Below are 16,352 nucleotides of genomic sequence, written 5' to 3'. Positions count from 1 at the left end.
GCAAGCACCTCATTCCTTTCTGTTATGTTTACTCAATTATCTAATCACAAATAAAAGGCCAAACAAAATTAAATGTAACAATAATTTTAATGAAATTTAAATAAAAGAGTTTAAAATATATAAAAATGGATTCATTCAATAAATTGGCAGTATAATTTGGTTATAATAAAATATAGTCTGGTTCGGGTAATGACGCATAAGCAAAATTACCGCGGGGTACGGAGTGCGAGGGCCTTGGGACCCCTGCCACCTCACGTACAAGCTTGCCAAGCCCAAAATTCCCCCCTTTATACTGTCTAATATCAGCATCCCCTCCTATTTTCGATTCATCACACTGGTGTCTCCACCCTTATCTTCATCTTCACCGCGCATGCGCCACCATCTTTTTTGGGGGTCGCACCACTCTTTGGGGGTCGTCCAGATGAAGGCCGCTCCTCTTCATCAGGTGTCCTTTATTTCACCTTTTGGGTTACACATGCGCACCAAGCCAATATCATATATGCCAAACCAAAGTTATATAAGCCAATATAATAAATCTTATAAATTAACATATTTCTGATTTCCACCCAAGTTTCCCCTCTTTCAGTTAATTTTAGCAAGCTTTATCTGACTCCTTTTCCTGCCTTGAACATCTGCAGAAGATAATGGGGGTGGACCATTCCCCTCTGCTTTCCTAGCTTTTTACCTTTTTAACCATTTTGTTATCTCCAAATATTGATTACTATATCCATATTGATTACTGGTTCAATTTTATCAGCACGAATCACACCCATTTATCACATTTCTTTTAAAAAATATCCATACATAACATACATAGTTTCTATTTTAACATTATGTTATAACCTAAAACTATATTTAACACACTATTTAAGAAAATTAATGCAGCATAACTTTCTAACATAACACATATAATATTCATTTTAATATTTGTGAAAAGCCAATCACAAAATATGTATCTTTCACACTGGGCCTGCACAGGACACCCCAAGAATCACACCATGGGCCTGAGAGCATTGTCCAAACACTTCTTGAATTCATCAGACTTGGTGATGTGATCACTTCCCTGGGGAGTCTGTTCCAGTGCCCAATGACCCTGTGGGTCAAAAACTTTTTCCTGATACCCAACCAAAACCTCCACTGACTTAACTTCATTTACTCAAGTCCTGTCACTGGTCACCACAAAGATCGGTGTCTGCCCCTCCTCTTCCCTCACAAGGAAGCTGTAGGCTGCAATGAGGGCTCCCCTCAGTCTCTACCAGGCTCAACAATCCAAGTGATCTCAGCTACTCCTCATGTGGCTTTTGCTCCACACCCTCATCATCCTCATGGCCCTCCTTTGGCTCTACAACAGCTTAACATCTGTCTTATAAGGCAGTGCCTAAACTGTCCCCAGCACTCGACGTGAGGCTGTACAAGTGCAATGTAAATTTGCAAGTATACATGAATAAAACCGAAAGAGAAACACAAAGAGCGCTGCTATTCTGCAAAAGTTCGCGACATCCTGTTTTGCCACAGCTTCTCCTTAAAAAGGAAAAGTTTGGAAAAGGAAACGGAAGCATCCCTCTCCCAGGAGGGAGTGTCCTGGGTCCACCCCGCCGCGCCCCCCGCCCTCAGGCGGCTCCCGGCGTGCCGCGCGCGGGAGCGGCCATGTTGCGGGGCAATGTTTCACAGCAGCACACAGCGCCGGCACTGGATCTTCCATGGCGAGGAGGAACTGGCGCGGCGCCGCGCTGAGGGGAACCGCCGGGCCCGGGCCAGGGCGGCGGCCAGTGGGAAGGTGCGCGGGGACGCAGGGGTTGCGAGCGCGGAGCGGCAGGGTGAGACTGCGGCGGACTCAGGCGCGGCTTTGCTTTTCCCAAGGTGCCGCAGGGCGACCCGGTGCTGCTGGAGCCGCATGAGGAGCTGGCGCTATGCAAGTACTACGAGAAGAGGCTGCTGGACTTCTGCGCTGCATTCAAACCCACGATGCCGCGGTCCGTTGTGGTAAGCGAGGCGAGGAGGAGCCGCCGCCTCGGCCCTCCTTATTCCTTCGCTTGCTGCCCGCTTGTCTTGTTCTTGAGAGCGCGGGTATCTTTAAATCTCTTTATCTCTTTTCTCTCTTCTAGCACTACAGTCTGTGGCCACTTACTGGTTTTTTTGGGTTTTTTTTGTGGGTGGTTTTTTTTTTTTTTTTTTGTTTCGTTTTCTGTCACGGGCAGCCATTTCAAAACCTGATGTTTTTCAACGTGAACTTTTGCTTGTGGCTCTTAAACTTGCTTGGGTGGCTGAATTGTTTTGTTCCGCCTTAGAAAAGAGTAGGAACAAACTAGCCGTAGATGATTGATGGTAATGTTTGGTGATACAATGCAACAATCTCCCAGTCGCTAAAGGAGACAGTCCCAAATGAGTGTTGTCATTCAGTGTTTCTCCAGCATTAGTGTTTCTCTGACAACAAAATAAGCTGGATTGTGTACTGGCAAAATATTATCCTACAAAGGAAAAATGAAATTACCTTGAACTTATGTGCATTGAATGCAGAAGAGCATATTTCAGAAGGGAGAAGTGGGGGGGTATAGCTGAAGAACAGAGTGAAATTGTGCCTCTCTCTCACTAAGACATTAAGATGTATGATTTACATTGTCCCCTGTTAGTCCTCCCTTTTCCAGGCAGGTGTGGTGAAGAGTGCCATGCTTGAGGGTGCCTTTGAAAGATGGCAGTTGCTGCCATGGCATGTTTTGTGACGCCAGACTGATGAAGAAGTAGCGATGTTTGAGAAGTAGCTCCTCATGAGCAGAGTCTCATTTTGGAAAGCATCGGCTTTCACGCTGACAAACATACTGCAAAATTTACTGATGTGAAAAATCAAATGGTCTGAATTGCTTGCAACTTTCAGGATGATCTTTTTCAGCCTTTGATTTTTAAATTTCATTTTAACACCAAATTCTTTTCATAAAGATACTGTTGGCTTTTTAAGCATTGTCTTCTAAAACATGTCTAAAAAGAAAGAAAACAATTTGTGTTACAGTCGTAGTGTAAGGTTCTTGCAGGCAAAACTAAGACTTTGAAATACTTAGTGACATATAATGGCTGTATTTGTCTCAGTGGCTCAGTGTATTCTGTGCCTGTAGTAAATATCCAAACTTTGCTGTTTTGTGTGTTTGTTTTTGTTTATTTTTAAATGTACTTTTTTTTTTTCTGAATCCATTCTCATTTTTTCCCTCCCCATTTTCTTCAATTTAGGGAACAGCTTGCATGTATTTCAAACGTTTTTACCTCAATAACTCAGTGATGGAGCATCATCCTCGGATAATAATGTGAGTTATCAGCACCCCTTGAATTACTCTATCAAATGGGATATTAGAGGTATGATCTTTATATTTGCAAAGACCTGAAAAAAAAAACAAGAAAGAAAGTCTGAGAGCTTAAGTAGGAGTAAAGACAAAATATGGTCAGTTTCACTATTTTTTTGCTGTATTCAGAACGTATTTAAAAATACACGTTCTGAGCAGAATTTTCAAAAGGAGAATGGATGCTGCATATGTCAATTGTTTGGTTTTTTGGTTTTTTCCCTCCTCAAGGCTCACATGCACATTTTTGGCCTGCAAAGTAGATGAATTTAATGTATCCAGTGCACAGTTTGTTGGTAATCTTCGAGAAAGTCCTCTTGGACAGGAAAAAGCTCTTGAGCAAATACTGGAATATGAACTGCTACTTATTCAGCAACTGAACTTCCATCTCATCATCCACAATCCATACAGGCCATTTGAGGGATTTCTAATTGATATTAAGGTAATACTCTCTGATATGCTGTATGCTCTGTGTAATAAAGTAATACAAGTCTGTCATTCATTGTCTTCAAGAACTTGATTTCCTTTTGTGCCTGTGATTTAAAAGATCTAATTTCTGTAGTGATAGGTGCTTGAAAGATAATTGTTTTACTTGTGGTCTTGAAGTAATTTAGGATGTTTTTGGAATAAAAGTATGGTCTGCTATTTTTTAGCTTTTTAAAATATTGCTGAATTTTGTCAGAACAGGAATGACAAACAGCTGCCTTTTTTTTCTAAATCATTACTTTTTAGACTCGTTATCCAGTGCTGGAAAATCCTGAAGTTTTGAGGAAAACAGCTGATGACTTCCTTAACCGAGTAGCTCTGACAGATGCGTATCTGCTGTTTACGCCCTCACAGATCGCTCTCACTGCCATATTATCTAGTGGTTCAAGAGCAGGAATTAATATGGAAAGGTAGTATTTTCTTTCTTATATGTGTGGTTTAAACAATCTGTTTGCTTCTTGTATAAAATGGTTTTGCTCTAGACATTCTCAGCTACTAGAATTGTGTATTTACTGATTGCTAGCACTTGGTCTGTTCTTTATGTTTTAGAATGGCAGCAGCACTGTTCATTTTCGCGAATAGGTGATGAAAGCAGTTAGTTGTTGTCTGGTTTTTATATTCCTTTGGAAGAAGTTTAAAAAAAAAACCAAAACCCTGATGACTTTGCCTTAATTAGAACAGCATAAGATTTTCAGACTCAATGTGAAGGTTACACAGGGAAGAACGTGGAAATATGGTAGAAACTGGGAGTCACCTGAAATGACACTGAACTGACAGCTAATGGGCATGCTGTAACATGCTGTGTTAGGCTGCTGCAACTGTTCAGTTTCCCTGGATATGCCAGGGCTAAGGTGTTGCTTTAAATCAGTCTTTTCTTTCCCTTCTGTGTCCTTGCCACTGTTGTTTGCAGAGATACTATCAAACACTTTGATACCTTTGCTGTAGTTTGTTTGGTATAGTTCTCTTATGGACAAAACATCTGCTTTTCTTCAGATGAGGTGCTTGCTGTGAGGAGCTGTACCTGGCATGTTTTAATATAATGCCACTGCCTGTGAGCATTTTGCACCTGGAGTGTAATACCTGTTCTAAATCCAAAAAGTTCTTTTAAAATAAAATCTTCCATCTCTTCTAAATTCTCTCTACTTGTAAAATAAGGAGTGTTGGGAGTATTCTTTACAGGATTCACTGTCTTCTGAGAATTTTGTAACACCATTCAGGTGCTTACTTTAACTTGAAACTTGATCTCATTCTTAGATCTGTGTTCTGTGCTGCTCATGCCAAAATTCAGAAAATAATGCTTGCAAAAAGAATGAAAGTAATTTGTAGATAATGTGTGATTCAAGGTGTCTGAACTTCGTTGGCACATTCAGGAAGAATTCAAGTCTTTGTTACCTGTCTGCACTATACAGTTGTTATAACCTTGTAATTTACTGTTTGATGTGAGTTTTTGCTGCCAGACATCAGAAAAGCTGATGTTGCAGCTGATGGTCTGTGGACCTGTGATCAGGCGCAGCTGCAGAGGTGGTACGGAACACATGAGAATTGAAAAGTTGTTGCTCTCATGGGGGAAGGGATATAACTCCTTGGTTGTTGTGGGTGTTGGTGAGGAGGATTGCTCGTGTCTGTTTTATCCAGACAGTGTACATTAGTGTTCTTACTAAAGAGAAGTTTGATCTCCTTGGAAAGAGGAAGGGACCCACAGGCTCATGCAAGACAGTGTTTAGTAATAGCTTTCAGCTGCCAAAAGAAGCAGGCCTGTATTGCAGGCTCTGCTGTTGGTCAGTCTGAAAACCACTGTAGTATTTGCTTGTTCTGTGGGCATATTGTACAATAGCATGATGTTGTCATAAAGTCATAAACTTAATTTGACTTAGTTCTGTGACGCTTAGAAATACCTAATTTGGAAGGGTATTTCTACACGACTGGGGGAATATTTTTGTCACCTTCTTAGTGACCGATTAGCTTTTTTATCACTTCATAGCACTTAAGTAAACAAAGCATTCTTACTTATCTAATTATGAAGCTCTGGAAGATGTTAATTATAAATAATACACTTCTTACTAACTTACAAATGATTGCCATAAATCATTATTACACTTTAAAAATTTATTCTTCAATGTCTCTTTGCAGCTATTTATCAGAAAGTCTTATGCTGAAAGAGGACAGATCAGCCTTATCCAGATTACTAGATGAAATGAAATGTAAGTAAACATTGGAAAAGTATATTAAAGAATATCTCAAAACAAGGAAAAACCATCTTCTTCCAAATTAAAAAAGCATTAGATAGAAAGATCTGCTTCAAATGGTTCTCTTCACCTTAAGGCATGCATAAGTCAACTGCAGACAGTAGAATGAACAGCACATGAATGGAAGAGGAAAAAAGACTGAGACAAAATGAACAAATACATTAAACAAATTAATATGAACAAATTAAATAAATTAACAGGCAGAGAACCTGCCTGATGCTTTCAGAACGTTAGTGCTAGAGTCAGTTAAGTGCTAGCAGCTGATTCAAAAGTGAGAAATCTATTTTGGGAACTAGATAATGGTATCTGTAGGATGGCACTAAATTGCTTTTTAAGTCACCGTATCTTAAACATTAGAGCTCCAGGCAAAGCCTGTACATAATAACTACTACCACCAGAAGGTATGTTTTGTAAGCTAAATGACTAATGTGATATGCCAGTATTTATACTGCACATCTGTTTTGCAGCTATAAGATGTTTCAGAAGATGCTTAGTTTCACTAGTGTGACAAATATCTTTGTGTGTGTGTATATTTTACAAATATTAAGAATACTACCATGGTTCAGCTAAGCTAAAACGGAGTGTAATGCCCTGATTATTACCTTTTTGTATTTAAATTAAAAGGCTGTGATATGTAATTCCCAGTAAGTAATCAGTTACTGAATGCATTAAGCTAATGCATGCACTTCACATGGGAGTGGTGGCAGTGAAACTAGGCTGGCTGACATGAGCAGTGAATGCACCATACAAGTAACCAGGGTCTGCAAATTCAATTTACCTTTAATTTATAAAATTTAAGATGTCCTTTACTTTCTGGTCTTCTAACAAATTGGGTCTTCAGAGTTCCATTGCTGAGATGGAAGGGAATGCTGGGATCACTTAGTCGTCAGTTATTGTGGATGGTAGCTTTAGCCCAAAGGCAGCTCTTCCATAAACATAAGATGGTTGGAAGGAGATTTTTCAAACATTTGTAAATTACTTCTACAGAGTACTGATGGTAGAGAAAAAAACTTGTAAATTTAATTTGCATTATTAGAAAGACTGGAACGGGTATTTTTTAGGACGGCAGGTACAATGTTGATTGGAAAACATACCTGTGTATTTTGAAGCTTGTTAGCAGAGTAATGTGAACTCTGCCTTAAGGAAATCCAGAGTCGGTGATGCTGGAGACTTGTTTCAGTGTAGTTACAATGAGGAAAGGAAGGATGAACTGTTGTCTCAGGCCTGACTATGATGTAAGCAATACTCAGCCACACTGGAGACTGGATAGGGTTGTGTGATTCACAAGTGCGATGGGTTGACCCCAGCTCAGTGCCAAGTGACCACCAAGGTTGCCAAATGACCACCAAAGACCCTATCACTGACCTCCCTAGCTGGGCAGGGGAGAGAAAAGAAAATAAGTTCATGGGCTAAGATAAGAGCAGGGAGAGAGGTCACTTACTAGTTACTGTCATGGGCAAAACAGACACAAGTTAGGGAAATTAATTAATCACCAATCAAATCAGAGTAGGGTAATGAGAAGTGAAAACCACATCTTAAAAAGACCTTTTCCCCTACCCCTCCCTTCTTCCTGGATTCAGTTTCACTCCTGAATTCTCTCCCTCCAGTGCAGGGGGACTGTAGTCAGCTTACCATATGTTTCTGTTGCTCCTTCCTCCTCACATTCTTCCCCCACCGCAGAGTGGAGTCCCTCCCACAGAGACAATCTTCTACAAATTTTTATAACCTGAGTCCTTTCCACATGCTACAGTTCTTCATTAACTGCTCTAATGTGGGCCCATTACACAGGTCCTTCAGGACCCATTACAGCAGCCCTTCAGGAATAGGCTGCTTCAGTGCCGGTCTCCCAGAGGGTTGCATATCTTGCCAGCAAACCTTCTGTAGTGTAGGTTTCTCTTCCCTACATGGTAGGGTACATAGCATGGTATTCCCAATGGGTCACAGCCTCCTTTGTGCACATCTACCTGCTCCAAAGTAACTTCCTCTACAGGCTGCAGGTGCATCTGCATACTCCACACTCTCTGTTGACCTCCATGCAGGGGCACTGCTGCTTCACTATGGTCTGCACCAGGAGCTGCAGGGGAATTTGTTTCTAGGCCTGGAGCATTTCCTTCCTCATGTTTCTCCCTGACCCTGGTAGATGCAGGGTGTAGATGTTCTCATATATTCTTATTCCTCTTTTCCCGCAGCCATTAGTGTTGCACCAGCATTTAGATTTTGCCCTTTAAATCTGTTATCATAGATGTACATCCACTGTCACTTGATAGGCTTGGCCTTCGCCAGCGGTGGATACATCTTGGAGCCCTCTGGCATCGCCTCTGCCTCTGGCAGCGTCTCACAGAAGCCACTCCTATAGGCCCCTGACTACCAGCATCTTGTCAAGCAGACCCAACAAAACAAGGCAGAGCAGAAATTATCTGTGTGCTTACAGTTGTGTTGTTGCCATTTTAGGCATGAAAAATCTCATTAAAAAATATGAACTGCCAAGGCTTGAAGAGGTTGCTGCTCTAAAACAGAAGTTAGAGAAGTGTCACAGCTTGGACCTCTCATTTAATACCAACCGGTAAGTATATCTTGGATGTGTTAAACTTTGGCCTTTTTTATTGGCATAGGAACATTAATATTTTCTTACCTATGTGAGTGATGGAAAATAAAAACCCTTAAATGTGCACACAGTGTTTGCCTGCTTGCTATATCTACTGGAAGCTGAGATCGAAGACTCAAAGTAGTGCTTTCAGTAACCGATCTACACGGCAAGCTGATTATTTTGTAACAAAACTGAAATACTGGGTGGCTTCTAAGGTGTGACCACTTGATGTTAGATGTGATGGGAACTAAGGGCTTTAAAATCAGGTGATTAAAACTAGAATGTTGTAAAGGCTTAATATTTTTGTAAGAATGTTGTGGATGGCAAAGGACTGCACCCTGAACTTCCAGCAAGCTGCATGCCGAGGCTTTGGTAGTTTTTTTATGGAATAGGTATGTCCATATTGTAATCCTGAGGTCAAATAATGAGTGTCTTAACTTAAAAAAAGACCTAAGCATTTAACTTTTCTTCTGGGTTAGGAAGAAGAGGAAAGGTTATGAAGATGATGAATATGTCACAAAGAAGTGTAAAATGGATGAGGTTAGTAAACCTATTGTACAAGTTTTTCCTGGTTTTTTTCACTCTTAATGCCAAGACAAAAGTGACACAGCTACTGAGATAAATTTATGCATGTGTAATATAAATTTACTTGTTGCTCAGACTGAATCTTTTTCAACTTTTTTTCACTTTAAATGAGACAGATTTCATACCTGACTGTGCTTGGAAGTGTTCTTGAACACCCCTGTCTTTTGTGGAAAGGGGAATGAACATGCAGACCATACTTCCTGCTGTTTATTGTGCTTTGAAAGTTTTTATTTACTTCATTTGGTTTCTTGCTCAAAGCAGTGTAAAGTGAACTAAATTTATGTCAGACAATTTGTTAACAAGGCTGCGTGAATTACAGATGGGTTGCTACTACTTTGTGTTGTAAGACCAGGTATAAATAAGGTGGAGAAAAACTGACAAGGGTGACTCAACAAATACAAACAGTATTAAGGTTGTCCTTCACATCTGAGATGAACAACTTCCAGAGCTTTTGTTTGGGTAATGGACAGGAAATTGGAGAGAGTCCATCCTGGCAGAGGTGCAGAACCCTCTTTAAATTGACTCATTTTAATACTAAAGACGCTGGATACTGATAGTCTAAGACAGCACATTTTACTAAATGCCATACTTAGTGTAACATCTAAAGAGGGTCAGCTATCAAAATCTGAAGATAAAAGACAAGATTTGTGTCTTGCTATTCGAGGTTATCATAGTAGGTTGATGGTATAGTGTCAAATTAGACTCTAAAACATTATTAAAACAAGATTATAATAAAATTGGCAGTGAAGAAGGTATATTCTAACAAAATGTGGGACCTTGAATTTATTTTATAATTTTATTGCTGCAAAAACTTTTAATAAGTTTTCATTCCAAATGCCAGTCTTCAAAAGTATTAAAACTGGCAACTCCATAAAACAGGCACTTGGAAAACTTTTCACTTTATGACAGAATGACTTAGAACTAACAGCTCCATATGAGCTTTGGAGGTTTCACTTGTTCCCTGCCCTAGTTTCACTTGTATTAGTTACTCTGCTATGGTCTGAAGCAGTTTTGATTTTGGAGTGTCTTTATCATTCATATCTGTAATTTTTTCCAAAGGAATAACCTGATAGGATATTCTCATAGCCTACAACACTTCAAGATTGACTTTTTCACAGTTCCAAAGGTCCTGAAACTCAAGATTTTTCATTACTGATTTAGCTGAATTAGCTGGGTTTCTACTTGTGTAATTTTTTCTAAGTAATAACCACATGAAAGAGCAGATCTCAGCTGGCCAGGACACTAAGGAGAAAGTGTGCTTAACTTCTTGAAAGCTTACAGAATGTGTAAACTAATCATACCTTATTAATGGTTTCATTATTCGTGTAGTTAGCTGACATTAGACTGTAATCTACAAAGCCATGAAAAGTACAGGACATTGGTAGAAGGTGTGGTATGAGCTGTTTTGGAAATCTCTACATAGTTATCCAACATAAAGCTCATGCTTCTTTATCTCAGGTGCTGAAAAAGGGCTGCTAACATGACTCTGTGTCCAGGACTGTAAGCATAGGTATGCATAATATAGCTTTAAGGTTAAACACCTGACTTGCCCCAAGTTAAAATATTTTTTTAGTCTTCTGTTCATGGAATTTCTCTGTAAATTCTTAAATCCAGACCATAAGGAGTGGACCACCACACACAGATGTTACTCAAGGTGCTGTCTTTTTTTCTTCTATTAGGAAGAGTGGACTGATGATGATCTTGTGGATTCAGCATTACTTTGAAGAAAGATGGACTCCTACCACTGCAGGAACTACCCTCTGGTGTCAGGTGTGACTGCCTGCCACAGGTTCCTTAGCACAAAGGTCTTTGTGCTGTTAGTTCTTACCCTGGCAGTAAAGCCTTTTACTTTCCTAAAAGAAAAAGTTGTAGTTCCATTAAACCCTCATCCATTACAGGTCTAACACTAGCAAGATTTGCTTCGAGAAATCTGGCCCTTGTTTTTGGTTCAGAAACAGTTTGATGGGGCTGCAGTGTAGTGTTATGAACACCAGCTGATTTATTTTTTATATACCCAGTTAAGAGTTCTACAATACACACCTACATGCAGCTTTGGGTTTGATTTCAGCCCAGTTTCATTCTCTTTGCTGCATTTTGTGTGTAACAGGTAAATTAGGTAGGAAGCTCTGTCTTCCAGTTTGTATTTTTACCATGTTATATTGCCTGTACCAAAGCAACCAAATCAACAAAATAATCCCTTTTTACTCTCTGTCAAAGATCTAAGTAGGACACACTGAAAGGTAAATTACTTACTCGTCTGAGATGCAGTTTAACATAAACTTGATATGGTTATGGGACAATCTAAGAAAAGACTTCTCTAGTAACAAGGTGTTGCTAATACATGTATTGTCACTATGGAAGAGCACCACATGTGTTTGCCCAGTGCCATACATACGATATTTAGGAGCTTTCACTTTCAAGAAACTGTTCCAGCTGGAGACCAGGGCAACACAGGGACAGCCACTTTAATATTACAGCAAAGGAGCAAAAGCAAAGTTTCTGATTTTATGTAACAGTGACTTGGCAGTTCTAGTAGACAGGAAAAACACTCTAGGTGTTGCAAAGGTTTGCAACAGCGTCTGTATGATAAAATTATTTAAGTGGTTATCTCAGTCTTGTCAGTGAATCCTTTTATTTCCTATTATATTCACTGCCTAGAATGGAAGACACAGTGATGATGAAGTACCGATCAACAGCACATTTTACTTCTCAATTTTTTTAACCATTTATGGCAGTGCAATGGGCAGGAACACCTTCCACTAGACAAAGTTGCTCCAAGCCTCATCTAGCATCACCTTCAACACTTCTTGGGATTGGAGCATCCCTGGCTTCTCTGGCACTCTGCCAGTGCCTCACCCCACTCACAGGAAAGAATTTATTAAGTCTCAACCTATGCATGAAGTTTTTAACATCTGCTTTCTCACCCCATGATGTACAAATTAAGGCATAAGGACAAGGTAATGCTGTCTGAGGAATCATGCTCAAAAAGTGACACAAGTTGTAAACACTGCAAAGTATGCCACCAGTGCAGACACTAAAAAATTTCCACAGCAGCCATTCAGCTAGTTTCCATAGAGTTAGAAATATGCAGCTTGATTTATTTTTAAAACTTTTCACTTATAAAAATATTTATGCTAGACTTACAAAAAAGACCAAACAATACCTATTTTATAAAATGGTTTAATGAATGCATGCATGTCTGATATAATCAATAAATTTACTGAATTCAAATTAGATATTGTTGTAAACATTTTACAAAAGCATTGTGATTCATCTGGATATACAGTTCTTGATGGAAAATCTATTCAGACTGAATCAGTGGCACATCAAAAAAATAAAGGTGACAAGATCCATTCTGGATATTCTCTTTCAACATCATTCCAGCAAGAGAAACAGCATGGTATAAAACGTGTACAGTAAAGGTTGTTCCTACCATAACATCAAATTCTGGAAACTGTAAATATAAGTTAAAAGTGGTTGAAACAGTCAAAAGTCATAATTATTGTAACCAGTCAGAAATTACAGTAAGAGATGTTATCCAGTTAGTTATAGGTGGTTGTCAGAACAACACCTTTCTTCTCATGTCAGTTGATAATTCTTTTCCATCAGACAGCAAAAACTTTGGCAATCAAAGGTGCTGAAAATTTCGAAGTCCTAGACACAGTCACAGCATTTTCTATGCAGAAGGTGAACTGTACACCAAGGCTCAGAGGTTGTTGAATTTCATTGTTTCCAAGTGGAAAAAAAAAAAGTGCAAATGTCCTGCACAGATAGCTTAAAAAAAGCTGCTGGTACAATCATTCACCAACAGGATCTTTGTTTTCTTTTGCATAGTTCACACATCACTGGGAATGTGACAGGGTGTGCTATTTTTGGCAAGAGCAAGAAGGAAGTGAAACTGGTGAGAGTTGCCATGTTGGGCGTGCTGGATCCATGCAGAATTCAGGTAGAGAGCTGCTACCTGATGTTGTTAGACACCGAATACTGATTTTGTTTTTGTTGTAGCAGTTCAGTAATGGCCAAAAGCTTCTTAAGAACGTGCTGTAAAAGAGAGTTGAGTCAATAAAACTACATGTTAGCTACTGAAGACAGAAGAGGCCTCCCTGAGCAGCATTTTCAGCGTCAGCCTATCAGACCTGAGACTTGGAAGTTTAAATATACTAAAAAGAGAAAATGTCCGATTCCCTAGCCAATAAGGGTAGTCTTAAAACAATGTTATGGACTTTGCCTGTCCTCCCATGGATCTTCTTGCTTCTATGTCGTTAACACGAAGGCAGAGGAAGTGCACAGCTAACACACTGTTAAAATTTGCCACAAGAGTTTTCCAAGCATACAACTGTACTGGCAAACTAGTAAGCAGAAAAGAGGTATTAATAGAGAGCTAAAGAAAGTGATTTTTGGTTCTCAACTGAAAAAAAATGCAGATCTGACAACTACGACCAAGAGAGTCTGTCAGGAGACAGTAATTTTGTGGGTTTAAGGCTTCCTCTAGAAACTTAAAAAACCACCTAAACCTAGTTGGTTTTGTTGCATGGGGAAGCAAAACTATGGATTAAGTATTTCCTTCACAGCTAATAACCACCCTGGTGAAATAAATCAGTCATACTGCTACAGAAATACCACAAAAGTATCCCTCCATATTGAGGAGAAATTCAGGACACAGTACCCCCTACCTGTCACTTGTGTTAACTCACCTGCATCACCCCTCGCTCGTTGCTGAGCGTCCGGAGCTCATCCGAGTGTGCCACGCAGATCTCATGCAAAGCTGCCAGGTCACGGGAGAGGTCAGTTCGAGAGTGCTCTGCAGTGTCTGGAAGCTCGGGAACATTCTGAGTAGTAACAAAGTAGAAGACAAAGATTTAGGGTGCCAAGAGCAATTTTGGTCTTTCCAGCTAAACCCCCAGTCCACCTTTCTGTTTTTAATTATCTGTTTATTGTCTCCTCTTCACAGGCATGTTTTGTGATGGTACTGCAATTTGTAGTGCTAGGAGGATTCTTACTACAAGACCTGATATTGCTCTATCTTTGAGCTGACCAGAAACCTACAGCATTTTGAGACACAAACCCTCTAAATGAAGGGAAAATCCATCCATTAGGAGCTTTTTTTAATGTAAATGAGAGAAAAGCAACAAAATTCAGCAAAATCTGCTATTACCTAATCAAGTAACTCATTAAACGGATGATAAACCAATAATGCTGCAATTAAAACAGCAGAATAATCCAGCAAGTATTTTCAAACCAACAGTTACCTGAAACCTCATGTAAAATCTGCCATTCAGAGAAATCTGATGTATCATAATATGCAGAAGTTGAAATTTAATCAGAAAAGGATGACATCTGGAACCTACCCAAATGCCACACTTTTTAAGTATTCTGAGATGTCTTCTAGGACACTTCTAAAGGATTAATTCAGGATGCTTAGCATATTTTTTCATCTCACTTTTTAAAATTAATTCTTTTGAAATACATATATATAAAACATGAGGACCTAACTCCTTTTACAGCAATCACACCCACAAAATAGTCACGTTTTACAAGGATACAGTGACAGCATTTCACTTTCAAACTACAATATGTAGAATGCAGGCAGTGAAGCTTTTGCCAATGCTAACTGAAATTCAACTTAGTATTTTTTAAAGAGAAATTACTCTCAACCTCTGGTCAAAACCATGTGACAAGTTATATATAAAAACTTTTGGTTTAAAAATATGTTTATGAAACGTTTGTATTTTTGCCCAATATTTCTAATCTCATAGCTACAGAATCTCTTTCAGCTTCTCACATTTACAGAGGCACTAAATTAAGAAAGTCTTAAGAAGATAATTGATGGTTTTAATCTCATATGACAGACCAGCAATTTTTAAATAAGCATTAAAAAATGTACTCAGATAAAAGCGTTCAAAATTGTATGGCAGCTGATGCATTGCTGAGCTGGTTAATAAGAGGTGTAAAAAATTTTAATTTACAATTCTGCTATGTAACTTCAGCAAATATTTTTTAACCACTTACCCCAAGCTCATCCAAGAACATGATCATGCGATGTTTGTTGCTCTTGATGAATGGATTTACCCCTTCCATATATGGCTCCTAATAATTTTAAAAAGTATTCATTAACAAATCATTGCCAAGATAATTAGTCACATCTGAGGTGAACACAATGCAGTCAGGCAAATGACACTGCAAAATGAGTATGTAAATGGAAATAATACTATCTTTTTTTCAAGTATATTTCTAATGTCTGATGTGCAGGCAGTCAAAAGACTGCAGAATTTGGTTGTCTTTTATTCAGAAGATAGCCTGTGATTCAGAATTTTTCTTACACATGCATACAGACACAAATTTGTATCAAGGCATCTCTAAATACCTGCATGCAGTGAATAGATGCTCTGTGTTCAGAAGTATCATCAGAAAGAAGTGCCTTCTTTCCTGTTTTGTCATTAACTCTTACATTCCAAGTTCTGTGTGTCAGAGAAACAACCTTCTCATATCAGCCTGAAGTCATGTTAATTATGCTAAAGTCAATAGGTGTATTTTTAGCGATGTTTCAGCCTGGAAATTGAGCCCAGTCACTGCTGGCATTTTCTTAAGTGTTTTAATAGAAACTTTATTGAAAGCTTGGGCTTATTAGTGCAATAAGTAACACCTGACTGCTTTCATTATGTCTAGCAGTATGATAGTATAAATAGGAGAGCTTTGAAGTGCTCTACCACAGAAAACACCAATCTAACAAGTGATAAATGCAGCGTCAGAGTGATGAAAGAGAAAGTCGTATGTTCTGTATGAGAAAATAGCAACAATTTTTTTGCATGCATTGATCAGGAACATATGAAAGATGTACTGGAAAGACAGTTCTCTGTAGATTGTTCTCTGTATGTAAAATTATATTCACCTTAGCTCCAAATTCAACCAGATTTGCTAAATTCTGCACAGACTTGGCGACCAGCGTCAGTGTTCTTGCAGCAGTGGGGGAAGGAGAATCTGGCAGGAATGCAAAATGGAGAGTCACTGGCCATTATATTTAAAATTAACAGCAGTCACATGAAAATAAATTCTTTTTCCATTCATATTTTTATTGATTTTTTAAATATAAAACAATGCATGTGAAAGATGTCACTTGGTAAA

The 16,352-nt window shown here is 39.0% G+C and overlaps 2 protein-coding genes across 2 annotated transcripts in view; one reads left to right on the top strand and one right to left on the bottom strand.

Moving 5' to 3' along the window:
* The first annotated feature begins 1,607 nt into the window (after positions 1 to 1,607).
* CCNH (cyclin H) lies at positions 1,608 to 12,588 on the top strand. The gene is made up of 9 exons (XM_041398110.1): positions 1,608 to 1,777; positions 1,861 to 1,983; positions 3,220 to 3,293; positions 3,558 to 3,768; positions 4,059 to 4,222; positions 5,943 to 6,013; positions 8,510 to 8,621; positions 9,125 to 9,185; positions 10,910 to 12,588. The coding sequence occupies exons 1-9, from the start codon at positions 1,661 to 1,663 to the stop codon at positions 10,952 to 10,954; spliced, it is 978 nt and encodes a 325-aa protein (XP_041254044.1). The 5' UTR covers positions 1,608 to 1,660; the 3' UTR covers positions 10,955 to 12,588.
* Positions 12,297 to 16,352, bottom strand: part of RASA1 (RAS p21 protein activator 1) — a 47,332-nt gene continuing 43,276 nt past the window's right edge. Inside the window, exons 22-25 of the mRNA XM_041398109.1 lie at positions 16,120 to 16,208; positions 15,240 to 15,317; positions 13,925 to 14,059; positions 12,297 to 13,271 (exon numbers count right to left, since the gene is read on the bottom strand). Coding sequence (XP_041254043.1) covers positions 13,188 to 13,271; positions 13,925 to 14,059; positions 15,240 to 15,317; positions 16,120 to 16,208 — 386 coding nt within the window. The 3' untranslated portion in view covers positions 12,297 to 13,187. The remainder of the gene's footprint in view (positions 13,272 to 13,924; positions 14,060 to 15,239; positions 15,318 to 16,119; positions 16,209 to 16,352) is intronic.

This window comes from Onychostruthus taczanowskii, unplaced genomic scaffold (assembly GCF_017590055.1).
Source record: "Onychostruthus taczanowskii isolate IOZ18803 unplaced genomic scaffold, ASM1759005v1 scaffold140, whole genome shotgun sequence".
NCBI classification, from domain to species: domain Eukaryota; kingdom Metazoa; phylum Chordata; class Aves; order Passeriformes; family Passeridae; genus Onychostruthus; species Onychostruthus taczanowskii.
Note: the sequence above shows the minus strand (reverse complement) of the source record. Positions and strands in the feature narration are given on the sequence as shown.

Bases quoted from the DNA above. Each gene is read 5' to 3' on its own strand.
- CCNH (XM_041398110.1), top strand. From the start codon at position 1,661: ATGTTTCACAGCAGCACACAGCGCCGGCACTGGATCTTCCATGGCGAG. The intron at 3,769-4,058 runs GTAATACTCTCT...ATTACTTTTTAG, and splicing joins GATTTCTAATTGATATTAAG to ACTCGTTATCCAGTGCTGGA. The intron at 4,223-5,942 runs GTAGTATTTTCT...GTCTCTTTGCAG, and splicing joins GCAGGAATTAATATGGAAAG to CTATTTATCAGAAAGTCTTA.